The sequence below is a fragment of the Nuphar pumila genome, chromosome 4 (assembly GCF_984573655.1).
Source record: "Nuphar pumila chromosome 4, dmNupPumi1.hap1.1, whole genome shotgun sequence".
NCBI classification, from domain to species: Eukaryota; Viridiplantae; Streptophyta; class Magnoliopsida; order Nymphaeales; family Nymphaeaceae; genus Nuphar; species Nuphar pumila.
Genome location: NC_143252.1, coordinates 48,125,777 through 48,153,531, shown reverse-complemented (window position 1 = coordinate 48,153,531; position 27,755 = coordinate 48,125,777). Strand labels below are relative to the sequence as shown.

General features: G+C 36.9%; 1 protein-coding gene across 2 annotated transcripts in view; it reads right to left on the bottom strand.

The window, feature by feature from the left end:
* Nucleotides 1-999: 999 nt before the first annotated feature.
* Nucleotides 1,000-27,755, bottom strand: part of LOC149840174 (WD-40 repeat family protein / beige-like protein) — a 42,170-nt gene continuing 15,414 nt past the window's right edge. The window contains exons 7-32 of one of the 2 annotated variants that reach the window (XM_090003063.1): nucleotides 27,615-27,728; nucleotides 24,644-24,720; nucleotides 22,734-22,815; nucleotides 21,172-21,504; nucleotides 20,390-21,012; nucleotides 18,977-19,061; nucleotides 17,527-17,721; nucleotides 16,738-17,283; nucleotides 16,516-16,659; nucleotides 15,825-16,319; nucleotides 15,350-15,498; nucleotides 11,905-11,974; nucleotides 11,709-11,792; nucleotides 11,577-11,633; nucleotides 11,376-11,444; nucleotides 11,207-11,293; nucleotides 10,984-11,100; nucleotides 5,741-5,890; nucleotides 5,235-5,319; nucleotides 5,002-5,122; nucleotides 4,760-4,856; nucleotides 4,547-4,660; nucleotides 3,567-3,936; nucleotides 2,248-3,041; nucleotides 2,057-2,179; nucleotides 1,000-1,393 (exon numbers count right to left, since the gene is read on the bottom strand). In XM_090003063.1, the coding sequence (XP_089859189.1) occupies nucleotides 1,319-1,393; nucleotides 2,057-2,179; nucleotides 2,248-3,041; nucleotides 3,567-3,936; nucleotides 4,547-4,660; nucleotides 4,760-4,856; nucleotides 5,002-5,122; nucleotides 5,235-5,319; nucleotides 5,741-5,890; nucleotides 10,984-11,100; nucleotides 11,207-11,293; nucleotides 11,376-11,444; nucleotides 11,577-11,633; nucleotides 11,709-11,792; nucleotides 11,905-11,974; nucleotides 15,350-15,498; nucleotides 15,825-16,319; nucleotides 16,516-16,659; nucleotides 16,738-17,283; nucleotides 17,527-17,721; nucleotides 18,977-19,061; nucleotides 20,390-21,012; nucleotides 21,172-21,504; nucleotides 22,734-22,815; nucleotides 24,644-24,720; nucleotides 27,615-27,728 (5,256 nt within the window). In that variant the 3' untranslated portion in view covers nucleotides 1,000-1,318. Of the gene's footprint in view, nucleotides 1,394-2,056; nucleotides 2,180-2,247; nucleotides 3,042-3,566; nucleotides 3,937-4,546; nucleotides 4,661-4,759; nucleotides 4,857-5,001; nucleotides 5,123-5,234; nucleotides 5,320-5,740; nucleotides 5,891-10,983; nucleotides 11,101-11,206; nucleotides 11,294-11,375; nucleotides 11,445-11,576; nucleotides 11,634-11,708; nucleotides 11,793-11,904; nucleotides 11,975-15,349; nucleotides 15,499-15,824; nucleotides 16,320-16,515; nucleotides 16,660-16,737; nucleotides 17,284-17,526; nucleotides 17,722-18,976; nucleotides 19,062-20,389; nucleotides 21,013-21,171; nucleotides 21,505-22,733; nucleotides 22,816-24,643; nucleotides 24,721-27,614; nucleotides 27,729-27,755 lie in introns of those variants that run through there. The other variant, XR_016431387.1, reaches the window with a different exon arrangement.

Genomic DNA, 27,755 nt, shown 5'->3' with positions numbered 1-27,755 from the left:
GGCAGAATAAGCAGAATGAGCTTATTTTCTTGAAATACTTGACCAAGTTTGGGGGTGAAAAAAATTGGTATAAAAAGAAAATTTTACACGTTTAGTTTTATGAAAATTTCTCTTTTGTTAGAGTGACATGAAGAGAGAGAGAGAGTCCCTAAATGCTTCAGTGACTAACTGGCCCTCAATGATTCAGAAATGAGTTGTGGATGTTTGAGCTTAATTTTCTAAAATGGGTTGTGGGTTCGAACAAGCTCTTTGCGAGCTGAACACAAGCCAAGCCACGAAGGGCTTGTCTTGTTTCCCAACACTATGAGGCATAATCAAACAAAAGCCTTCCCACATTGCCCACAAGGGCTCAGCATACGCAGCTAAGTGGGTCGGCTTAAGGCATTGAAGTTGAAGAGTTTGACATCCAGAGTTTGTGTCCCTTGCCATCAGGCCAAAAGCAGGTTCTCTAGTGTAGAAAGTGCGCAAGAGGTTTTAGTCGCTTAGTGGTGGGCCATACAGTAGTCATTTTTTTGAGCTGCACCACCCGAACTGGGAGGTTTCCCTTCGTTAAATATCCAAAAATAAAAAAATAAATAATACCACATTACTGTATAGCACCACTGACAATGCATTCAAGTGGATTCTCTGAGGCAACTAACATAATTCACTGTAACCTAAAGCTGGAATTAGAGAACAAGCAAAGGTGAAAAATTTTCGCTATTCATCCTTCACTGCATCTTCCCTTGGGCTAACAAAGTAGGGAACTGTTTGTTGATCTAGAAATGCATATATGAAAATCCCGGCTTCAGGCCATGCATAAACAAATAAGTCTTTACAATGAACAAGAACAATTTGAAATTATAGTTAGTAAAACTTCCACAATGGAAGAACTGCAAATGATATGAACATGAAATATCACCAAAATTAAACAGGCTGGTAAAATTTCTCCTTCTAGCCTCAAAAAGATGGATAAGTACACTGATGGATAACGTCCAAAAAAAAATGAAATAATAAGGAATGGCACAAAATACAGCTTATGTGGTTCACAAGCATACACACCATTGGTCAAGAGGAGAAACCCACCCAAAACTCAAAAAGCCCAACCAAAGAATATACAACATACACCCGCTCCCCTCAACCAATATGTGTAAACAGCCTATAAAAAACAAGAAAACAAAAATTATGTCTAGGCTTCAAAAACTGGCCTCTTCAATGATATACATGAGGTATTACTAGGAGCAACTGTAATGCTGCTCCATTTACAGAGGCCATATGGCATGAGGTAATGCTGAATCCCCCAAACCTTTTTTTCAATGATCATCATATAACCATGTTTCTATTTGATGAGAGGACTTAACCCATCACCTTCCCAGCCAAGTCGAAGCATTTGATCTACAACTTTTAAGCTCAACTGCCAACCCAAAAAACATACTGGTCAAAATCAATGACTGAAAACATGCAATCCAACTAAAAACTAGCATATGATAGATCAATCATAATGCCACTTTTGTTTTAAAGGGATGTATGTGTATGTTGTCTATGCAGGCTATTTTGTAGTCAAATAGTTGTCTAGGGAAGCATTTTCAAATCTCGCATGTGTAACATTACATTACACATGCAACAGCAGGCAGTCACATCTGAGAATTATTTCTCACTTAAACACACACATACACAAGAGAGAGAGAGAGAGAGAGGTTATGGCCCTGTGAAAATCTACAAATTTTTCATCTAGAACCTAATTCATATCAGCAGAACATGCCCAAGCTCAAGATAGCCAAACCACATTTTTCTACAAAAGAGTTTTTTATTTTAAAAGATTTCACTTGCTTTTATATTTGAAGCATGCAATATTTTCTTGTTTTTTTCGATTTTTAAAACCTTTTTTCTTCCTCTTGTTTGTATTTATCTAAGAAAATAATAATTATATTCATTGCTTAATTTTATGGTATCTTTCATGTTCTTTTTGGAATGTCAATATTTTTATAAAGATCCCCCCCCCCCCCCCGAGAGAGAGAGAGAGAGCTCCAATAAATAGCAAGGTGTGATACTGGTGACAATGTTGTAACAAACTTACAGCAGGGTCAGTGAAAACCATCAACTGTTTGTCTGCTGTTGAGACAACCAGATTCGTGTTATCCTTGTTCAATGCCAATGCGGTAATATCCTGTCCTTCTCTTAACTCCATAGTGTGAAATACCTGATCAAATATGCACATCAGATATGGTAAGACGATTATTTGAAAGAGAAAATTTGTGGACACAAAACCTTAAGCGTATGGAGATCCAAAAAGCATATAGAGGGCACGGGAACTTTGAATTTGTTTGCTTCTTCATCATCCACTTGTAGATAGAAAGAACCTCTTTCACTTTTATCTGCTTCCAACTCCCTGTCATTTGAAACACCATTATCTTTTTCTGAATCCAAAGCAGATGAGCTCACACCAATCACTGCATTTTCTCCATCAACTGAAACTTCTATGCAGCTTATGTCACCAAAAAAGGGTGATAAGGTTGCAATAGCGATGGGAATTCCATTCACTGTGAAGGTGCACAGCTTCTTATCATACTTGTTCCATGTGATTATAACTCCTTGTGATGAAAGGCAGACTGCATGTGCCATGGAAACATCTAGCTGGCGTAATAGTCGTCCCCTCCTAATAGAATGCAGAAGCACCCCTGGAGCTTGGGAGCAGGAAACAGCAATACCAATATCTGAATTAACGCAACAGCAAAGCACCTCACTGAGATGGCCTCGTAGAACATGTATAGGGCCTTCAATGAAACGCTTCCTGCTGATTTCAGTGACAGCACCCGAGCCACTTAACGGACTACTAGGTGTTGCAGCATTTGTTGAGGGATCTGAAATGTTGCTTGAATGTGATGCAGAAATTTGATGTAATCGCCAGAGGATTAGTGTTGTATCTTGAGACCCAGTAACAAGATTATGGCCATTAGGTGAAATTGCAAGGCAAGTAACTGGGGCACAATGCCCTGCTGCACTCTCAATAGTCTTGGCCCCATCAGATGATATCAACTTCACAGTGTTATCTGCATGTCCACCTGACAGCGACAAAGGGGTTAAAGGCAGCAGTCAAATGATAACTCCTAGATGGCTAAAAAATTTCATCCTAGAACAGGTCACCGATGAATGCAAAAACAAAATGCTTAGGTTGCATTCAATTTTTCAGTGATAGGTAATAAAGGACCATTTGTGTGATGTGAACATTCAGCACCAATATATCAAAGAAGAAACCATAAAAAGATGAACATTTTCAAAACAAGAATCATATTTTGGATTTCATGTACAGTTTGGAGTGTTATGATGAATAAGGAGCAGAAGGATTCAACACAACCACCACTTAAGCCATAATAATCAGACATCAGAAGCATTTCCCTTAAAAAAAGATGAAAATTGGGTATGAAACAACTTGACGATCCATGAAATGTTTTTCCTACTCAAGATAAAAATGCTTTAAGAATCTAGAGGTTTAAAAAAAACATCAAAGCATGTGCATTAACATTTGAATATAAAATAATAATGTACAAACAAGCCAGGATGCTAATTCAAGTTTTGTGTGCCCTTACCGGTGATGATGCCACTATCAGAAGTAATAGCAACCACAGCAGTACTTCTAATACCAGAAGTAGGGAAAGCCAATGCTCGTGGAAAATGCCAGTCATCAGAACCAGATCCAGGCTGCCCTTTGAACATCCGCATGAAAGCTCCACCACTTGAGCTAGCAATACTTTTCCCATGTTGAAAGAGAAATGGCATACCATGGCCATCAGGTGTATTTGACTGCCACTTATGGAAAGCAACATGTACGGCTGGGGCATTTGAATCAACCGTTATGATAGAATCAGGTGAAGCAGAAATAGCAGCAGCAGGCACATTGCACCATTCAGGATTTGGAATCACATATTGTCTAAGCTTAGTTGGGTTCCGGAAGATGGTCTATCAAACACAAGAGCAGACAATTAGTTGAGAAAAATAAGTAAAGCTTTGCTACCCAGCTTGCTCATAAAAGAGCTTCAAAATTTCTAATAAAACTCCACCAATGAATACTGAAATTCAAGTATCAAATAAAAGTAAAATAGATTCATAAGTATTGGCAGCATATAGAGAGGAACAAGTAGTGATATGGAGACCCCATTTTCACTGTAAGGGACGGGTGCTACTATAAACAAACTTTGGAAATTGATGAAAGATATTCAGGGAAATGCTCTTACATTTTTATGCACAGGAGCACCACCATTTAGGATTTGATTTAAATTGTAATATAACTGATCACCTGGTTATTTTCTTTTAGAATTCCAAGGTTTGAAAAGGGTTGTCACATGGATACAGATTTAGTTGGTGAAGTTTTCCATTACAGGTGACATATAAGGGGAGTTAAAACAGGAGTACCCATGTGACATGGCAAAAGAGAGGTCACTGCCAATAATTGATTCTAGAGATGCATGAGCTCAACAATTGTAAAAAGAAGCCAAATATCTGACAGGCAGTTTCTAAAAATACTTGATTAAAAAAAAGAAACTTCAAACAATGGATGGACAAATCAAACCTGCAGATGTAATGCCTCTTCTAAAGGCCGTCTTCTCAAATGAGGAGTAGTTAAAAGCTGAGAAGGAGTCTGCCCGAAGTATGCAATCTGGTCTTGTGTTGCTTGTCTGAGTACCTATACATAAGAACAAAGCAAGAAAAGGTTATGAATAATTCCACATATATATATATATATATAAGAATGAAAATACAGCACCAAAGGAACTAGACTTACTGGATCAAAAATTTTATCAATATCAACAGCTCCTTCATATGTAATGTAGAAGAAAACATTATTAGCTGCAACAGCTTCCTTCCCTCTTTGCTTATACCTTGAAAAAGCAGCCAATGAAAATAAATGCAATTACTAGAATTGAAGATGTTATAGAAAACCACACAGCATAGGGAGAATATTACTAGCAGAGGACCATCATTATTTTAGAAAGTAATTGAAGACACGGCGAGGAATGGACCTACCCAAATATGAGATCAATCCATTCATGTAGGTGTGCTGACACATACTCACTCTCTAAAGCCTTACGATGCTTATGGATAAAATCAACTGGAGTCTTAGCCCAAGGGGGAAGTTTCACTGTATCTGCAAACAAATATTAAGAGTGCTTTTAAACCCCCGCTCATTGGTAATTTTCCTCATGGAAAGAAGAAAATGAGGCATTTTAAACTCGTTAGTAAGATGAAAGACAACACACCAAGCTTCCCTCCAAGTTGTGTTCTGCCAAAATCAATCTGGTTATCATTTGTTAGAGCCTCGGGGAGATAAAATAACTCAGGAACCTGAACTCATGATATAGGAATCAGAATGATCAGAATTCTTCAGGACAGTCACATTTTCAAATCAAAGTACAAAACCAAGATCAAACATGGGATAGGCAGGAGTGACCCATCTGGAAGTCATAAACATAAATAAACAACATTGACAACAAGAATGATGATGACATGGATTCAGAAAACAAAAGCAACAACAATTTTAATATGGAAAGAAACATTGATTCCTCATCTGAATAAAGTAGATTAAGTGATGGCCAATTTTAGAAACTCAGCTCTTCTGAACTGGTTGAACTCTGAGAGACAGACAAATATCTCACCCAGGTACATGAAGAAAGGTGAAACATATATGAACGTCTAAATTCAATGAATTTTACACTAACTGATATCAGCCTATCAATTGAATACAGTCTGTAAGGAATAGATGTACCAACTCTTTGACATCACTCATGTCCTCCAGAACACCATTCCAAGTGGCACCAATGTCCGAAAACATCCGGTCGGCATGGTCAAACTTTCCACCTTGCAGTTGAATTGAAAGAGTTGTAAAAGGTTCAACTCGAGCAAGATAATACAGGACCTGCAACACAGGTTTATGGAGAAAACAAACAGTCCATAAGCATGCATGATTCTTCATGAAAAGTTAATAATTCAAGATACAACAGCAACAGATGCCTAAGATGACAATGTAGGAGATGAAACTAACATACAGTTGAAATCCTAGTTATGTTTAACAACAGAAATCATGGTAGAGAATCGTCCTCTGCTTTGCTCTTGTGACATGCTATGTTTCCTTTATCCATTCCCAAGGGTGAGTCACATACGTTAGTTTGTCAATCACAGTCTCGGGCACTAATCCCTATAGGTGCCCCATAGTAGGCTAGCCATCCTACCTAAACCAATCACCATGTCGGTCCCTAGACTCCGTAGCTGGAAAGGCTTGGGTTCAAAACCATAGGTGAAGCTTTCACCTCTATGGCTCCTCCCAAGATGGTGGTAGGCCCCCACCAAGAATTCTTTCCTAAGTGCACACCAGCACACCACTACAAATGACGAGAAAGGAGCAGACTCAAACATGCTTGGCAGTTACAGTTGTTGTGCAAAGCCTCTCCTTTCAGAGCAAACAATACTGCTATCGGCAATCAGACCCCAGTGACATCCTTGGAGTGGAAATAATTCTTTCCTTTCCTGTTGCCCTTCAGACTGCATCACAAGCAATTAAAGGGCCTCTTGCCTGCATTGAGATGCAACAAGCTACACATGATGCCCTTCATCCCTCAGGCTGCACATTGCAATCTCCTAAAAGACAACAAAACCATAGATTTGGGTGCAAAGAAGAAGAAGCCTTTGAAAGTGAAAGTTTGGGAACCCATATATATACACATATATAGTCCTTAAATCTCATATCTAAGTCATGTATGCATCTAGTAATACTTCAGTAGAAGTTATAAGGGGACTGATTATGCCAACCCCGGCTTGGCTAATCTTGATCATGCAAGTTCCTCAAGAAAGAAAACAGCATTTGAGATATTCTATAAGACAACCTCATTTCATATATCCAGATAAGCCTCAGAATCAATTTTTGGACATTTTACCAAAGAATTTGAAAGATCTAACACTGGCAATTTTAGAAATTTCCTCCCTAAGACAAGTCTCTCTGTCTCTCTCTCTCTGTCTCTCTCTCTCTTGAGGGAAAGGGACTGTCGCAAACAGATGGAAGGTTAAGTTTGAAAACAATGCAGTTACTAGAAAATATTTTTGGTATTTTTGTATTTTTAAATTTATGTGAATTTTGAGTATTAATGCATGAAATATGGGTTAACAACTAGCTATGCAACATACAACTCTTCCCTTTGAATGCAAACTGATTAAAACTGTGCACTAGACAAGACATAATTGTCCTTATCATAAAAGGAGGAGGGCTCAAACTTATGTCACCTAGGTACGGGTACGGGTACAGGTACGGGTACGGGTACAGGGTACGACACAGCAATTTGAAAAAATGAAGGTACGGGGACATGGCGATATATATATATATATATATATATATATATATATATATATATATATATATATATATATATATATATATATATATATATCCAATGCAAGATCCATATAATGGTTTGTAGGTCCAATGCAGTTTTTAGTAGTTTTTATCATGGTTTTAAAACTCGCCGAGTCAACTCGTTGACTCGGCTCGGCTCGGCCCTCCAAAGAGTCAACCCGGTGAGGCAAACTCGGCTTGCCAAGACTCGGGCTTGACTTGGGCGAATTCTGGGATATTTGAAATTTGATTTTTTATTTGAGTTGAAACAAACATGGGACGAAGTACGGTTGTTACAGACAGAACATATGTTTTGTCTATTATGTTCTAAGGGTCTGTCCAATCTTGGACAAGCAATCAGACAGACCCTTAGGGTCTCTTGTGAGTGTTCCCTTAGTGGTCCTTGTGTTGGCTTATTTGGTGGACTGATGTGCTCATTGGATTTGTGGTATGTGTGCTCTTGAATCTTCCCTGTGTGTGTGTGTGTTAACTTCGTAAGAGGTACTAGGTATCACTATCATAGCATAATCAACTATAATATTCATCATGTATTATCAGAAGCATAAAATTAAGGAACTAAGTATATGTTGGAAACTGGTAATTGGCCTTGTGGTAGCCAGTAGCTAGAAGTCACTCAAGAGAGGATTCGTAATGTTTCCATAAATTTCTACCAATAAGACAAATGTCAACAGAGCTTCACATAAGTTCTTGATTGCTTGACAATGCACAGAACCATCAAAATACAAAAATCCCGCTAATTCATAAGAAACAACATTAGGAGCCAGTGTTCATAGGGAAAAGAGTTTTAGCTCTGTTTGGGAGTGAACAACCAGGATTTTATATGTTGCATCTCTTTCGAGAATTTTTGTCATGCCACTTAATTTCATATTTTTCAACTTACACCATAGTTATTCTTCAACTTACTCCATAGTCCTTTGTCTAAAAAAGAAAAGTGAAGGCTATTTAGCAGGCTATCCTAGAGTTTTTTGCTACAGCATTAGTTGCTTTTAATGACCTTTGTTCATTTGTCAAGGATGTACATTTATATATGGTCACATGGACAACAAAAAGGACACATGCCATGCCATTGTTGTTCAATTTTTCATTAAGAATACTGTATAAGGGGGCATGACACAAGGGTAACTGGTAAGTTGGGAATATTCCTGTGAGATAGTCTGGCAGAGATCAGCCTATGCATTTTTCAATGCTACTGCTCTCTATGAATAGTTTAACTAGAAAATGACAAACCCAGGGAGTAATACAAGCAAAAACCAAGCTAATTTAGTTGATGCCAATTGTTATCAGTTCAAAAGCAACCTAAGAAAGAGTCACATCTCTCTCCCAGTTTCAGTGATTACATGCCTTAACACAACCCAAGGATCTCTTGTTTACTGAAAAACATGGTTTGAGACAAATTATAAATTGTTTTTCTTTTAAAATCAAAAGTTAACAAAACCCGGTCCGAGTCACCGAGTTGACCCGCCGAGTCACGAGTCAATAAAGAACGAGTCGAGTCCCGAGTCACGGGTTTTAAAACATTGGTTTTTATTAAAAAAGGGAGTTGTGGGATGATATTTTGAATAAAATAGGGGGTGTATGTAAAAAATGAATAAAGCGGTGTCCTGAAATGATATTTTGAATAAATAAAGGGGTCTAATTAAAAAATGAATAAAGAGTGGGTGTTCTGAAATTTTACAAAATGAATAATAAGAGGAAAGGGTCTCCTCCCACCGCCTCTCTCTCTCTCTTTGGGGTACGAAGAAGGGAGAACAAGAAGAAGAAGATGGAGGGGGTAGGTCTCTCTCTCTCTCTCTCTCTCTCTCTCTCTCTCTCTCTCTCTCTCTCTCTCTCTCTCTCTCTCTCTCTCTGTTTCTGTTTCAGTTTCAGTTTCTGTTTCTGTTTCTGTTTCTGTTTCCGTTTCCGTTTCCGTTTCCGTTTCCGTTTCCGTGGCGATTTTAGCGATCATGGTTATGGATGATTAGGAGTACCCAAAGAGGAATCAGGGGGTTGGACATGGTGGTAGTGTTGGTAACAGGTTGGTGGATTGGAAGAAGGGTTGTTAGTGCCAGAAAGAGGGAAGGGAGCTCTTAGAAGCGTCTCTCAAGAGCAATGGGGGTGATGAGGTAGATAAAACCAGTGCCCCACTTGCACACACGAATCCTTTTTGGGGTTTGCCGATAATCCGGAAGTGGTCATTGATCAAGCCGTTGTCGCCAATATCATCGACAAACTAACCACGTTGATCAAACAGATCTATTTGTCGCCACTTTTCTTCACTCCAAACCCTGAAAGAACAAAAAGACACCAAGATCGATCTCATCCAGAAATTCAAATTGTAGAACGTCATATTAGGATTTCGGGTCTGTGCTGGACCCAAAACTGTGGCATAGTGCAGGACCCGACCCGTGGCGTACCCGCACTATAATCGGTACCTGCGCCCGTGTTGACGTGTGTCGACATGGGTACGGCGACCCTTTTGCCGTGTTGTGGTTACATAGGCTCAGACGCATATCTGATTAAACATTGGAGTCATTGGACCCTACTTTGTCCTTGTTTTATGTATAAATGGATTTAGAACTGAATTGTAACTGGGCCTATTTGAAATTCAGCTATGGAAACCACAAAACAGATCTGACTGAATAAGTAATTCAACCAGCAAAGGGCTAGTTGTTTAGATACCCAATGGTCCTTATACCTCATGTTCTCACTTATTATTCCCTAGAGCAAACAATTAACACACACACACACACACACATGCATGAATATATAATTATCACGTGTATGCATGCATGTGTGTGCATTGGAGTTAACTTCCATAGTCATTCATGGAAATTAACAAGTTCACTGCAAATTTATACCCCTAACAATTCAAAAAAGAGCACTGCATTTTTTATGCACTAATTCTCACACCATGAGGAATTTAGTAATGTCAAAAAGAGAAAGAATGACTCATCTGCTCTAATAAGACAACTGAAATGCCTATGGTGGGTCAAATAATACATCAAAACCACCAGGTCATCCTTAAATTGGTTAAGGGTATATATTTGTGGTGAGCATGTTAATGACCTCAAGAAGTCATAGAAGTTGACATCTCCCTAATACATACAGAGATCTAAGTTTGTTTGTTTGTTTATTTCACAAATATCAGCCACGATAACATCAGTAAAGTTTTTTTCTAAATAAATTTTGCTGTTGGATGTTTCTTGGAAAAATCATGGTGACTTTTCTTAAATGCACAAAATTAAAAATTAAAATGAGACAATTTGTACATATTCTAAAGAATCATACTACATTTTGGAGTTTTTAAAAGTTTATCATGAGGATTTGGAGTTTGCTCCTTTCAAACAGAAAGACCTTAAATATATGATAATTAAAAAAAAAAGTGTTTGTGCCTAATACATACATATACAAAATTTGCAACATTATGTGATTTCCATCATATTATTGGGAAAAAAAAGCAGAAGAATAACTCAAGCAAAAATAGTTTTAATATAACTCAGGTATATAACACCTTGTGTAATTCTATGTATAGCAAGACATAAAATCATTATACTAGTGATATTGCATGTAGATTTATATTTAAACATGCAATGAGAGAACTGAAAAAGAGATGGAACAGAACTTACTGTTCCAGCACTAGAATAATGTGAACCATAATGGAACTTTGGGATAACTGGATCATCAAAGCTGGAGTATCTCTCCAGAAACTTCTCCAAACGTTCAGCATTTAGTGCGCCAATAGGCTGCCAAAAATAACTAAATAAATAATTAAATAAATACATAAAACTCCAACTGCAGAACAATAATTACTTCATTTAGAGCAACACAGGAGAGTGAATGCATGATAACCTTTGAAAGATCCCTATATGAAGATGGTTCATCCAAATCTAAATTTTTTGAGTTGTAGTTCGCAAGAATCCAAGGAAAAACAGGGTACTGTTACAGGAAGCAACTTGTAAGAAAATAATTCCAGTAATTTGAACTAAGGAGCATATTGCACAATTACTGGAAAACGAACCTGGGTGATGTCATTGTAGCTCCGCCCAGCAAGAGTATTTAACTGCATTAGATACTCAAAATTGCTGATCTGCATGAAACATGATTCTGTGAGGTATGAAGTGATTAATTTAATTTTCACCATAAACAAATAATATTTAGCAAACAACTACAGTCTACTTCAAAGTCAAATCACGTCTGTGTTCTTAGATCATTGTTTTACCTCCCACCTAGCCCAATGTTCCATAAGCTGCATTCTCTTGAGTAGCTGTTCCGGTCTCTATGAGAAAAGAAAGAAAAAGGTAATTTAGATTTGCAAGAATAAAATATCGATGTCAGTTCCACAAATACAAACCTGTGTTGCCAGATATATGTTATTGAGATGAGGTGGTTGGGCTTGAACAATTGCTCTGTATGCATTTCTGCGTCCTTCAGCAGACTAGAATAAAATCCACAGTATGCATTTAATAATTGTTCATTGAGCATTGAATTAAAACATAATACAGACATGAGAACTTAGTGTAATACATGACAAAAAGAAGAAATCCTACCCCAAAATCAAAAAAGAAGTTTGATTGGTCAAGCATAAACAACTCCAGTGCACTTCTCCGCAAAAGATATCTGCAAAAGTTTGATTGAGGTTATCCATAAATTGAAACAGCCCATGTTAATTGATTCCCTTTCAATACAAGGTACACATAGGAAGCATACATTTGTATACTATGCCTTGGCATGACACATACACGTGTGTGAGCACAAAACAAACACATGTTGATTAACAATAGAAGCTGAATCAACAAGTGATATGGAAAGCAAATGTGAGAAATGAGGTTTTCTTAGGTCTCTCTGAAGTAGGAACTAAGGAATCACTAGGAAGCATTTTGAAAGTGAACTATGAAGATTTTAGAAATTTTAAAGGATAAAAGTGAAGCCATATTATATGATACCATTGAGTCTAAGATTAACTAACCAATTTCCCATCTCTACAAAAAATAGATTATATGTAAATAAAATATTTATAATTTTTTTTTTATGATAAGGAAAATCCCCACCAAGAACCACGTCACTTAATGGGTCCGCCTCCCTATAATGTAAAACTCTGGGTTGAGGACACAACCACCCAGCCTTACGTGTCCCAGCTGTGATAAAGCAACAGCAGCCTCCAAAAACCAACGGGATTCGATCCTGGAACTTCAGCTTGACACAGAAGCCAGCTGACCACATGGGTAACCACCAGGACAGTTAAAATATTGGATTGGACCTAGGGGTGGCATGTAATTGTTAATATATATATATATATATATATATATATATATATATATATATATATATATATATGTCTTTTTGTAATGCCCACTAAGGACACTTTAGTTTTTTTTCCTATGTAAATAGACATGTCCACTAAGGACTTTTTTGGCTTTTCTTTATTCTTTCTTTCTTTTTTTTCCATTTGATCAAGGGTAAAAGGTCCATCCCTTAGATTCGTTGCGACCCTCCCCAACAGTCATAAATATGACCGTTGGGGAGCTCCCAACAACTCTGTGGGAGCTTCCCTTGGTCCTTGGTTATATAAATAGGGGTCAAAGACCCCCTCATTTCTTAATGTTTTTAAAAGAAATTTTAATATATTGATTCTTTATATTTTAATTCTCTCTCTTCTCACTTTGTGTGTGTTTGGTTATTTTCCCTTTGTGGCTTATTGTGTTTTTCCCATTAGTGGCATCTTGTTTATGTGTTTGTGCCTTCTTTACAGTCACTTTGTGACAATTGTTCTTGGCGCTTATGTTTCATTACAATAATTGAGTTGGACCTAAGGGTGGCATCGGGCTGGGTACCTAGCCCCCCCACAACCCGGGCTCAGGCTGATGTATCAAAAAACCACACGATAAAAATTGGGCCGAGCCTGACCCAATAAGTTATCAGGTCAGGCTCAGGTATAACAATTGAACCTAATCAAGTCCTTATTTAAAAAAAAATAGTTTGGATGGGAGGCAGTTTTGGGTTTCTAAGAAAGTAAATACTATGCAAAGCTTAAATTAAAAAATGCAATTGAAAAAGGGAAATTTTGGGTTTCCAAAGAAACTTAAATAAAAAGAAAAGGAATGTAATTAGAGAATGAGATGATTTTTTGTTTCTAAAAAGTTTAAATAAAAAAGGAAAAAATGGGATTGGAGAATGGCATGGTTTTGGGTTTCTTAAGAAGTTTAAATAACAAAGGAAATGAATAGGTTTTTAATAAAGAAGGTGGTTTTGGGTTTCAAATGCTTCTTGTGATTCTTTCTCATTGGTTACTGTTGCAAGACATGAATCCACACAATGTGCATTTCTTAAACTTCTTTCCTTTATTATCTATACATTCCTCTTCTTCCTCTCTTTATGGTAAGTATAGATGGTAGGCATGGAGATGAAGGAACCAAGACAAACAAGCGCCCTTTCTTCACCTTCTTTTTTTTCATCGAAAAAAAAAGAAGCTCTCTCTCTCTCTCTATCATCCATCCCGATGAGCCAATAAGGCTGGTCAGGCAGATATCGAAAAGTTTCATAGTTTGAGCTCAGGCTCTTGACAGCCTCGAGTCAAATTGGGCTTTTCAGGCCCTTATTGGGCCCTAATCAAGTCCAACAGGGCCAACCCAATAGACACCCCTAATTGGACTTCAGTCAAATGGATAGAATAAACTAACATGGGTTGGTTCAAAGAGAGTTTAGGTTCAGACCAGCCTTATAGGTGTTGGAGCAAATTAAGCAGTAGTAGATATCGAGTTAGGGTTTATCCAGGAGGATTTAATAAAGTATTTGGGTTCAAATGACTCAATTCAAGTGGATTTTGGAGCAAAACCAGGTACAACCCTAGATTAGAAGGGTTACAAGTAGGAGGGAACCAATTCATAGTTGTTAATTCATTTCCTAAAAGTTCACAATGGTGGTTCTTACAGTAGAGAGATTGATGTCAAAATTTTGAATTTGGTTTTGTCTCAGTAGGTACAAAATGTATTTGGGTCTAGACAGGTTTGATGGGGCAGTTATTTGATCCAAACTGGAACCAAAATTGCATTAAAAGGTTAAGTAGAGACTGGAACCCTTTAGAACTCTAAACCAGTTTTCAAAACTAATTCAACTTGGGCAAGAAAATGACTGATGGGGACAAACCGGTTTGGATCCCTTCACTCTCTCGATCGAATGAGGGAAAGGCTTTGCATGGTGGTTAGACTTATCCAATCCATCCACTACTGTCACCTATAGAAGGTCACCCACATCCAGTGTCGTTGTTAGTCGAATATTGACCAACAAAAACCTTCGAACCCAAATTACCACTGATAGAGGGTCATGGTGATTGCGCAAAATCCCTGCCCAAAAGAAAAGAGAGGCGTGATATGGTGCCACCAACATGACACTAAGCAACCGTAATGAACGTGGACAGATCCGGGCTCAATTTAGCCCAATCCCATACATAATGGATCTAAATGCAATAAAATATCATACTTGTATCCAAGGAACCAAAATCCAAAATGCCAAAAACCTTAAAATAAGATTGGCAAGCCCAGTAGATTTGTGCTTGATTATCAAAAAAGATGAGAGCAGCTTGATCAAAAGGTAATAATAGATCGAAAGTTTTAAAAGGCAACATAGCAAGCTCATTGAAGTTAGACTTTAACTCATCATGGATGGAAACTAAAAAGGCCTAAAGCATGAAAGTTTCATCCTAATTCAAAGTTAATAGAAATTTACATTCTCCATCTTTTCAGGTACTTTCCTTGTGCTTAATGTTGTATAACATTCAGGCTCGGCACTATATTCGAAAAGTAGATACGGGGAAAAAATTTATGTTCTACATGACCTAAAGTAGAAATTCAGTATCAATGAAGGTCTAACAAAAAACTAGATTGCTCATTTTTAGATTTCACACTTCTTTCCAGAAAGACAAGCAAAATGTTGGTGCACATTGACATTGAAAAATTAAGTCAAAGATAGAACCAAAATGAAAAGGAAAGCACCAACCTTCTACTAAACACTTGATGAAGAGAGGACATCGGCCAACTCCAATCCTTTTCCTGATTGTTGTTCTCAACCTTAGAACTCACTCCATTGTTAGTAGAGATTTCATCAACTAATCTTTCCACTATAAAATTTATTCTCTTTGTTGTTATCTGGACACAATATTTAACAAATGCATTAATGTCAAGTATTTTTCTAAATTATTGAACATATGCATGTCTTTGCATATGACAGAAAACTAAATAATAGCAGGTGACATGCATATGCACATAGAGACACATAGACTTGTGACTACAACACCTACACAGCTTACTTTTATACATGTGCAAGGTGTCCAATGTGATTATCCAAAAACCAAAAGGTGCATGTGTGAGTGCAAGGGTCCTATATCATGTGTATGTATGTGTATGTGCCTAAGAAAAACTGTTCTCATACGATGTCAAATTTTTCATTAAGTTGCTTTAGTGTTTCCACTCACTTGAAAGGTTCCCCGCATCACTCTTAGTGGACGCACCATTGACGAAGAAAATTCCACAATAATCCTTTCATCTGATTCACTCAGCACATGTCCAGGTGTGGAAGCAGAAGTACTTTGCCTTGGATGTGTTTCATTGACTTCAGCAACAATAGGATCCACTGGATTCTGATAAGACTGCTCAACAGCAAGAGTCAACTGCTCCTGATTGACCCCTACCTCTTCCCCTCCATTTTTCCTATCTTCAACATCATCAGCTTCTTCTCGATCATCATCTTCATTGCCACCTTCAAGTAACAACGCTTCAGAAGGTAAGACACCAGATAACGATACTTCTGTGTCATTTCTGAGACCACTAGGTTGTTCATGATCAGGCAGCAGTGAAATATGCTCTTCATAATTTGCAGCTGCACCAGCATGGTTAGATCCCCTGTAGTTCCTTCTTAAGCATCTTCTCATTCGAGAAGAACTCTCCATAAAGTCCAACTTCCAGAACACCTTCAAAAGAAAGATATTTCAAGTGAACAGTTATTTTCTACTCTTTGATTTTTCATAAGGATCATGACATTGAAGCGAAGAACCAACATATGAAAAATACCAACACATGGGAAGAATAACATCCATCATAAAGAAGTCTGTGTATCCGTAAAAAAATTTAAAGAAATGAAGCAGTTCAAGAATGAAAGTGACTTACTTTATCAGTGCTACATAAGATGCTTCTAAGGGGCCCAAACATTGCATTAATCTCAATTAGGCAATGGATAAGTCTGCGCCATGCACGAGCTCCAACAGAAGCATGGTGCCCATCTACAGTAGCTACTTGTGCACGCCTATCAATCTGTTAAAAACATTGCAGCATCTAACTTACTAAAATGAACACAGTGAGCAAACAAACGAGAGATAGAGAGAGAAATACCTCAACCCGCTGCACATTTCTAGCCAAAGCAAAAGCTGAAACAAGGACAGCCACATATTTATAGGAAAGGGATGAATGATCTTTTCCAGAAATTCCCTTTGTATCAGAAGACTGAAGGCATTCCATCCAGGCAGTCCCCATAGCATCATAAATATTCCATCTCCTCACCCGATCCATATCCCCCACACTTCTCCTTTGTGCTGATGTTGCCATTGCAACAGCACTGAGACCTCTACCAGAACCAATTTTGGCATTCCTCTCAAGATCACGAGCTGCAGCTAAAGAAGCAGCTTTTGCTGCAGCTCGATCCTTTGGAACAGCTGGAGACTTCACAACCCCCTCCAAAGGCTTTTGAAAGCTCGCAAATGTATGAAGCCTTATTGTTTTGCGCTCAAGCAACGATGAGTCACGTCTAAGGTGGGTGTTCCTAGCAGGTGGGGCTGTTTCAGTACCAGCAGCACCAGCAGCTATCATTGCCAAGGCCATTGCAGCAGGTGGGGATGCAAAAGCAGCTGCCCATCCAGGAGAAATCATTGCAAGAGAAGCCTGCAACAAATTAACCAAGAAGGAATCTGTCATAAATTAAGAAGGTATGATAAATATGTTGAACAAATTGAATGGGACACTATCAACGAAGCCTATCATTAAAAATCTACTGATAAAACTAAAAAAGGCCATCAAACAAAATTTCCTAGTGCAAAACCCACACACAGATATGCATAATCAAATGCTATATGAAGTGGTTTTACCAAAAAGCACTGACAAAAAGTAAGATAGAACTTAGATCACCTCAACAGGTAAAGCATCTGCAGCCAGTGCACGATCATCAACAATTAGGGGATTCACTCCATCAGATGATGTAAGCTCATGGATGCCAGCCAAAAGAGGCCTCCAGCGTCTTAATATTGCAACGAAAGGTGGTAATATTATTTCCAAGTACTTCTTGCGAAGTGGTTTTTTGTCTCTGCTAACTGCATGATATACCTACATGACAAAATTGATGAAACATAAATGATTTCTTCCAGAAAGGAATAATTGTAAGAATACTCATTATCAACACACAATCATCCACTTCTTAAACAAGTTTACCTCATCATTTACAATAACAAACAGAGGTCACATTTTTAGAAAGTTTAGAAATTTATAGATGGTTCAAAATTATAAGGCTATATGGTTTCCCTTGTTTAAATAAAAAAATTCATAAGTTCTATGGTCATCATTTAGGTCAAAATTATAACACTATGATTTCCCTTGAAAAATAAAAACAGAAGTTCAATAGGAAGGAACATAAGAAATACGAAACTGAAAACTCAGCTACAAAAAGAAATATAAATAATAGCCTAGAATTTTAAAACTGTTAACAATAATCTAAATTAAAAAAACTTGAATAAACCAATAATTTAAACAAGACTGAGTAAAGCAACCTTCAAGGACAGGATGTGAAAGGTAAAAATCTTAATCAGTGAAATGTAGATTATCAAATTACAATAACTGAGCAAGTCCATGAGGATGATAGACTGAAGACTGAACATTTTGGATATATGCATGTATTTTCCCTTGTGCAGCCACATGCACAACAGGAAAGAGGGGCAGAACCAGCAGATTAGCCACTGGTAGAATTTAACAAAGATCCATTACAATGTTCATAGTCATAAAAAAGATAAGATCTCCCCATTGAATGAGGAAAAGAAGATTTTTGCCGATTAAACATCTTTTCTAAGTAATCATAAGATGAATTTGCAGAATAGGATACTCATCACAAATAAGGCAGGCAGAACACCTAGCATAAATACCCAATCTTGAGTGAAATAAATATTGTGTTGTGACTCCTGTCTTCTTCAATAAAAACATCACATAGTAAATCAACAAAGCCCAAAGTGACATCTCGTTCCCCATCCAGTTTACCTACTACCTCGCACAGCTCCTGCGCAAGAAAAGAAAGAACTCTTCTTTTTCTTTTTATTACCTTCCTCGAGCATGTATAAGACCAATCCATTTAATTTATAAAAAGGGGAAATTGGTTGTGAATGACTGACTTTTTCCATCATTTCGACCTTGGTCCCGTAGGAGCAAGTCAAAAAAATTGTGAAATAGAACCAAACATCTGATTGGATTTGTTCTTAATAGCCATGAGATGATCAACTTAGGGTGATAGATAGATGTACAGTAACATAGGGAGGGTAGTTTTTTACTTTGGAAAAAAAAATCAAAACATACAGGAAACATAAGCTAAACTAACCTCTGAATAAAGGATACAAGATGCAACCAATACTCGCTGACGCTTCGACTCTGAAATTGGCATGTTTAGAACAGGTGATAAAACACTGTACAACATCAAGAGGATATCATTTATGATTCAGTTACATGAAGTTGTAGTGAAATACCCATAAAAAACATGATAATATCTAATAAGTATGATAAAAATGTGAAGATTAAAAGTTTAAAACTACTTGATAAGGAGCTTCCAAATAAGTCTATAGAGTAACTCAGAACTATAGAAAGCAACACAAGTATCATGTTCAATACACATCAAACCATAGTTATTAATTATGCAAATATATCATTTTTATATAATATACATAATATGCAGATATATATAATACATTATGCATCAGTGACTTAGATGGGTCATTGTGTGACTCGGCCAAGTCATGGTTTGACTCGTCTGAGTTTTGTTAAGTTCCCGATTATTCAATAATTTGACCCACTGAATGGCCGAGTCACCAAGATGACTCAGCGAGTTTTTAAACATTGCATCAAACACAAAGGAACAACACATTATTCTAGCTTATTTGTTTCATGGTTATGACACAAAAGAAAACTTCCAAGTTGATAATATAACAGAACCATCACACAACCCAGTAACTAGGATTTCCAAAGACCATAATTGGTAGAGTTTTGGTCCGATCTATTGTTGTTTTTAACTGCTTTTAACATTAGTGACAACTTGTCACCATTTTTTATTACCAGAATAAAATTTTACTTATTTTCAAAAAAAAAAAAAGGATTTCCAAAAACCAAGCAATCATAATCCAAGACCAATAAAATCAAGGTAGTCTCTTAGGAGAATTAAACAGTATGCCTTTCCAAGGAAAGTATGAACATGTTTGCAATATTCAAATAAAGTGAAGTTAAGTCTTTTGGGAGAAAAAAGCAAATCATATAATTTAAAAATGTTTTTTTATAGAAATTAAACTGCTGGCCATTCAAAATTTTCACTTGAAATAATATGATAATAAAGATATTCTTAAAGTCATTTCTTATGAGAAAAATGAAAAAAGAAGACTATGCATGCATACCATCTAATGGGTAAACTTGATGCAGGTTGAAACTGCAATCAATTTAACTCAATAAGGCATGTCTATGCACAGGCAGACATGTATGCCTTTAGGTGTGAATGAGTGTGTGGAGGGATTTAACTCTGAACCATAGACCATGGACACAAGTAGGAGATAAAGGGGGACCTTGCCAAAAAAAACCTTCTTGTCCCTACTTGCCTTGTGAGCCTAAGTACCTAGCATGTTATACACAAAGAGAATGCAAATCCAAAACCAACACTAGTGTCAAATTAATTGAATAAATGAGACACACAATCTAAATTCAAGCAGGATTAACAGATCAAATATGTAAGTCACAAGGTACTATTTATTGCCTCCAAAGCAATGCAGATCTTGGTTTTCTTGATGGAAGGCGGCTAATATTTTCTAGCGGTGTCCCATGACCACCTTGCCGATATGAACCCTCAGATAGTTCATCATTGTTGATGGTGCTCCTCACTAAAATGCCTTCTTCCCCATTGTCTTCTTCCCTCATGGAAACAAGAACCATCCGAAGCATGCACAGGAATGGTTGATCACTGTCCAACAATTGGTACAATCCAGCCATGCCTCCCATCCCGGTACCAGACCCTCCTCCAATACCCAGTCCCCCACCAAGCCCAGACTCATCTAACAACAAGGCTTGGAGCATGGTGATTGACTTTTTAACCAACAGAAGTTCAATCCAACTTCCATTGGGGTCTTTTTCTAAAGAAGATGCCCAAGACTCCCAACCACTGCCACCGCCACCAAAGGTAGCATTTTTGGATGAGAGGCCTACCCCATACCACAGGCGGCTCCTATACTTCCAACCCTCTGCTAGATCTAAAGCACAGCTTCCATAAGAAACAAAAGCACATCGAACAGATTCGTAAGGTTCAGCAGCTGCTGCTGCAGTAAGCCGCTCCATTACTGCTGCAGAAATTTGTCCATTGGCATCAGCCATTGAAGCAAGCACCTGAATAAAGGAAATTTTACAGAAAAATAGTGTCAGGAGATGAAAGAGATGGCTTAACTCTTGTATAAGAGCAGCCATAGCAAATCAAAGCACAGTGCATATTAGAATTGACACCCAAAGATTATGCACTAAATCAAGAGCAGAGGGAACAATACTCACATCAAGAGAAAGCCCACCAGTATCATTCGACAATGACTGACGTCGAGAGCCACAAGTTTCTGGAGATTCTGCAGCAGATTTCCCCAATGAATTTAAACGGCTGCCACTGGACCAACCAACAGAAGTAGGCGAGCTTGAGCCATCCACAGAACGTGAAAAACTAAATAGCTGGCTTTGCAACCGTAAATGATCTTCAACAAGCATTAGGATTACAATTGCATTCTCAGCCAAAGCTACAGAGAGTTGTGCAGCAGACTCAGCCTCCGCTTTCGCCACCTTTGGTGACAAACCCTCAGATGCAACACCAGCAGCTGCAGCTGCAATAACTTGAGTCTGCCAAAGAAAAGAACTTGAATTAAAGAAATAGATAAAATATTTTTAAGCAAATGAGAGCACTTCTTAATAGGAAAGAAGCTAACTGCTAACTGTAGGTTCAAGGTAAGCAATATACACCTGTTAAGGATAGACTGCATTCATAAAACTTCACATCAAAATACACAAGACAAACCAGAGTTACTGGAAGCTTCTTAGATAGGTGGGAAGCTTGCTTCCTAGAAACTCGATTCGCAAGCACGATACTCTTTACTTCGGAAACTTGAAGAGAACCTCAATTCCCCTATGCTTCTCCTATGCTTTCCATACGCTTCATCTATTCTTCTTACATGTTCTCTTACTCAACTTTTCATGTTTTTTATGTGTTTTCTTTCACTCTTCTCACTCACTTCCATGTGTTTTCTCTAAATTGGTAGTCATCATTTTTAGATTTTCTTAAAAAATTAATTTTTAAACTAAAAAATCATGAAATTTAATATTAGTCACTTTTATTTTAGGTTTTATTTTTGTTTCATTTTGATTCACATTCAATTCTTATATTTCTTTTTTTTATTCCTCGCTTCCTGTATCGTATCCCGCTTCCTATTCCTATTCTAGTAACCTTGAGACAGACTAACTTGCCATGCAAATATGCTAGCTGCACGTCGTAAATGGAGCAAAAAAGCCACATGCAGTAAAGACATACTCATTCATTAAAACAAAGTAAAAGGTATACTCAAACCTAATAACAAGTTTCAGCATTCAGAGACACTTAACTATTTCATGATACAGTGTTGAATAATAGTTTGTGATACAGATTCTTTTACCTTTTTTTAAGGACACCAAGAAGAAAATATATTATTAAAAAGCAAAGATAGTGATCAGCAAACACAAAATAGGACAAGGAGCCACCACAATGAAAAAGACAACCCTCTGGGATACACAAAGAGAACTTTCATATCCTACATGTTAGGATAAACAACAATGGCAGTGAATTTTCCCATGCAAGAATAGTCATTGGTAAAAGTCTCTATTCTACAACAGCCAAAAAATGGTAGGCATCTATAATCCAGTTGTTCAGTAATAAAATATAATATATTTCAGTGATGTCATATTATTTCATGTATCTAGAATACTTGAATTTTCAACAAAAAATAATAACAGCAATGCACATAGACTGCAAACTGAGAGCACAATGCATGATTTTATCTAAGAAAGTGGACATGTGCAATGAAAGAACAGGAAGTTACCTGAACTTGGAGTTCTCTAGCAGCAAAGTCAAGTAAACCACCTAGAAGTCTCCGCTTGAAGATAGGGAGAGATTCTTCACGTCTTCAGAAGAAAAAAATAGCAGAAGGTATGAATAATTGAATAATGTGAATATATATATATATATCAGCAACTGTTGAGAAAACTAGAGAAATTTGCAAAAAAACAGTACAGCTTAAACAATGACAACTAAACTAGGTATTAGAACATAAACAATAACACATGAGCATGATTTAGTTTCAACTTCAACCTCAGCCAACATGTCCAGTACCAACATATTGTTCCATATCTAAGGGGATATATGGATCTAGTGAATTGGGAAATGCACAAGACCAGAACAATGAGGGCTCATAAGTCCCACAACTGTTAATATGTGGCTCATTTTTCTCTCATTTTCTCCCTTGCACGGGCATAAATGAGTTACTTCATCATGGCAGAGTCAAGGCGAAGACATCTAACATTGTATCCACCCACCAACTTATCTTGGACACAACAACAAGAGGAATAAATAATCTTCTCTTCAAATTTCTCTTATGCCCATGGATCAAGGAGGATCCATAGAATTGGATCCTTGTCAGAATTCATGATTCATGTTCTATTTTTATTTCATGAAAAGTGTTGTGTTTCCAAAGTCTAAAATAGTACTCACGCTATCTCATGCTGATCATGAAGCCAACAAATGGTCAAGTTATGAACAATATTAAATCAACTTTTTCATTATAAAGATAAATATGAACCAGCCATGTAAAAGTCCATAATGAGGATGATCAACCAGTGCTTTCTTCATAGCTAGCATGGTTATATACTCAAAAACATATGTCAAATCACATAGATGCTTTAAACAGAAATTAAAGTATACACATAAGAAGTCAATAAGGAGTTGAACTTCATGTCATTTTGCTTCACCTTGAAGACTGATCAAAGTATACTTTGAACTCTGATGAAAGATTCAGCCCCTTGGACAAGAGAGAAGCTGCTTTGATAAAATTGCCATCTCTATTCAGAAAGATAGCACTGCTCTACAAGCACGTCCACCTCAAAGGAGATCAAAGAAGCTACATGGAATCTCTCTGATGATAAAACCCTAGGCCTGGATGCCTCCTTAGTGATCTTCTACAATTATTAGTATTTATGCAATCAAAATTTTCCAGAAGTCATATACCAAGGGGACAACCGTAAAAGGACACCTTCATGTTTCCAAGGAGGTGAGGCCACTAAAGTGTCTTCAACTCAAGTATTCCTTGTCCAACAACACCTAAGACCATCAGTAGTAGGATATTGGGCTTCCATAGTAAAAGCAAATTCAGCTATGCACTTGCTCTAGCTACTATTCTTAGCTATTATTTCCTATCCTACCCTCAGAAACCTTGTGAATGAAGGTACCCCTGAAGTTCATAGAGCATTAGTGTTTAACTATACTGACAAAATGATGGTGTCCTTGGGTATCTTTTGCAATTTTCTAGTGAAACATCTTCTTCGTTGATATAATTATATTCATCTCAAATCAACTATTTTATCCTTTTTCATAAGTACATCCCTGTGTTAAGCAGCTTGTTCTCTCTTCCAGTGGTACATGGACAGTTGCAGTAGAAATTTTTAACGAAGACACGCTGGCTAAGATAACCAACACACAAATTATGCAACTCATTTCTAAAATGTTCACTATGAATATGCAGCTAATAACCATGCAGACAATGTCAAACAACATAAGACAATAAGATGTCCAATATGTACTTTGAAAGAAAATCCCAAGTTTGATCATATTGGTGGACTTAGCTCTTATTTGCAATGAAAAATATATTATACACAAAACATTACCACATGTGATGCTCTTTTGGTTAAAACAAATAAATATATAAAGAACAAAATCGTTTGGGCATAAAGATATCACCTGATACGTTGGTCCCCGGCACTAGATCCACCAACCATGGACAACCACTCTGCACAGTGTAATGTAGCTTCAATATCCTGAAACAAAAGAATACCTTGTTGAGAATGTTAAGGACTAAAAAAAGAACAAAAACCAATGAGTAACATATCAATTGTCCTCAATTTAGCACACAAATTAACTCGTGACTTGCCCAAGTTATCTCTGATCAGGACTTAACCGAGTTAAAAAAGTAGTAGAATTCGGTTAGGACCAAACTCGGCTGAGTCACATTTTAACTCAGCCGAGTCAACTAAGTCTCAACTAAGTTTATCATTGACTCGGCCGAGTCTTAGCTACAATGTTGAAACTTTATTAACTAAAAGCATTAACTCAAAGCATGTTTTAGTACAAGCATTAAACATGTTCTTGCTAAAAATTCAAAACATTAACTAAAATCATTAAAAACTTTCAATTTTTCAAAGCTAGATTTGAAAATATTTCGACTTTCCAAATTTGCATTTGGTGTTGGTTTTCGGTGGATGAGAATTTCTTAGCATTCAAAAGAGAAAGATAGGATCTTAGCATTCAAAAGAGAAAGATAGGATGAATTAAATGATAAGGGATCACTAACTAATGCATGTTCCATTGACTTATAAAGGTCATTAAGAGTTTCAATGGTGAATTAATTCATTCCTCACGCTGCATCTAATTAACTCTCATGCAATTATCTATATTATGAAAATTTTATGTTTATAATATAAAATATCATGATTACAATGTGATATTTTGTTTTATCAAGTACATTATGATATTTTGCAAATAACACACTATTTTCCAATTTCAAATAGTGAAAATGTCAGTTTTTTAATATTTTTAATATATATTTAATATGTATAATTTTTAAAGTTATGTTTATTACTATATATAATAAATCACACCTAATATGTTATTTTTATTTTTGTATTATAAATTACATACTTATTACTTATTTTTAATAAATTAAATAAAACTTCTTGACTCACCCGAGTCAACTAAGTTGTAAGTGGCTGATTCGATACCGAGTCCCAAGAATGCCAACCATGTAGAGGGCAGGCAAGCCCATTAAGTGACCCAGTTCTCGACGAAGGTTCCCCAACATAAGAAAAAAAAGGTGAAATGCTTGGAGGCAAAAATTATAACCTAGTTTTGTTTCCTAACTCAAGAGTACCATAAAAGTTGGGGGATGGCTGAGATTTATCATAAGCTAGGCCATTGGCTATTGACCCTTGTACCAAGCTACAACATGAAGAACTAGTTAGATGGACAACTGGATCTACTCATTGCATAGATACATGTCCATAGGTATTCAACCAGCCTAGTAAACCTACTGTCAACTTCATTGAACTTAACTTAGTCCTTGAGGTGGTTTTTGAATGCTCTAGATTTCCAGGGAGATCCAAGGACAAGTGGATCAAGGCATGGGACCCAATGCCTTGATCTGACTCCCTCTCAAACAAGAGATCTCATATATGAGATCCTCCTTTTAGCCTGAAAGGCCCCCAAATGGTGGGTCAAATGGCTAAAAAGGTGAAAGGAAAGAAACTGAACACAGCTAGAGCTCCGGTAGACAGACTTTATAATAACAATGGCTGGGAGGGCATGTTATATATATATATATATATATATATATATATATATATATATATATATAGATATAGATATATATAGATATATATATATAGATATATATGTGTGTGTGTGTGTCATATACTCAATACATTTCAATACCCTCCCCCCTCAAACTTACGGTGTGATCACCGAAAGTTTGTCAAGAAGCCTTGGTGAAGAAGTCGGCTAGTTGATACTCGAAGGTAACATAAGGTAGAGTGATGGTGTGCCTCAGAAATTCTCCATGCGCATAGTGGCAGTCTATTTTGATATGTTTAGTTCTTTCATAGAATATATGGTTGTAAGCGATGTATATTGTACTCTTTTTATCACAACAGAGTCTGGAGGGTGTCTGAAGATGAATGCTCATGTCCTCAAGTAATCTTTGCAACCAAACGATCTCTTATGTGGTCTTAGCCATTGCGCGGTATTCAGCTTCAGTAGATGATAAAGAAATTTTATGTTGCTTTTTGCACTTTCATGACACAAGATAATAACCTACAAAACCAATAGTTGAGCGTCGATCATTTGTATCTCCTCCCCAATTTGAGTCAGAATAACCAATCAACTCAAGAAAGGAAGAGGAGGATAACAAAAGACATCTAGAGGTAGAAGTTTATAAATATTTAACAATTCTCATCACAACACTCATGGGAACTGTGGTGGGAGAAGGTTGGAATTGGCTAACAGTATGAACTGCGTGCGCAATATCAAGCCTAATAATAGTTAAATAAGTCTGGGCACCAATCATTTGGCAATATGAAGTAGGATCATCCAGAGGCGTCCAATCATAAATCTTCATCTTGGCATTAATAACTCTAGGTGTCTACCCTTTTTCACCAGTAATGCCTGACAACCTCAATTCCAAGAAAAGATCTAAGAAATCCAAGATCAGTCATTTCAAACTATTTTTTAAGGATACATTTAATATACATTACTCCTTGTTTGTCTGCACCTGTAACAATCATATCATCAATATAAAAAAGTATGACAATCCATGCATCAAATTCTTTAGTAAACATAGTAGTATCAGTATAACAAGATTTAAAATAAAGCTTTATCATAACAGAACTAAAGTGATCATACCAGGCTTTGGGTGCTTGTGAAACACATGAGAGTATCTCCAGCTAGAAAGCCTAGAATGCTCTCAGATGGCTAAACAGTGAATGCTTACCACAAGGCCTGATGGTTCTTGTTTATGATCTATTCCATAAACTAGAGGAAAGACTACATAGTGCAAATGCCACTACAAACTCCAAAGAACACCAGAAGAAAGTCCAAAAGAAATGATAATTAAGAAAATAAAAGTAGTTATGGGATCTTTCAAGAAACATAAAAATCTTACCTTCCAACCGTCCTTTTGGCGCATTGAATGCTCCAGCATAATGATTAGGAAGTTATGGACAAGATCTTCAATATCCGCAATGTTTACACCATCAGAATTTTTACTTGCACCAGTCTGCATGAAATTCCAACTCGTAAACTG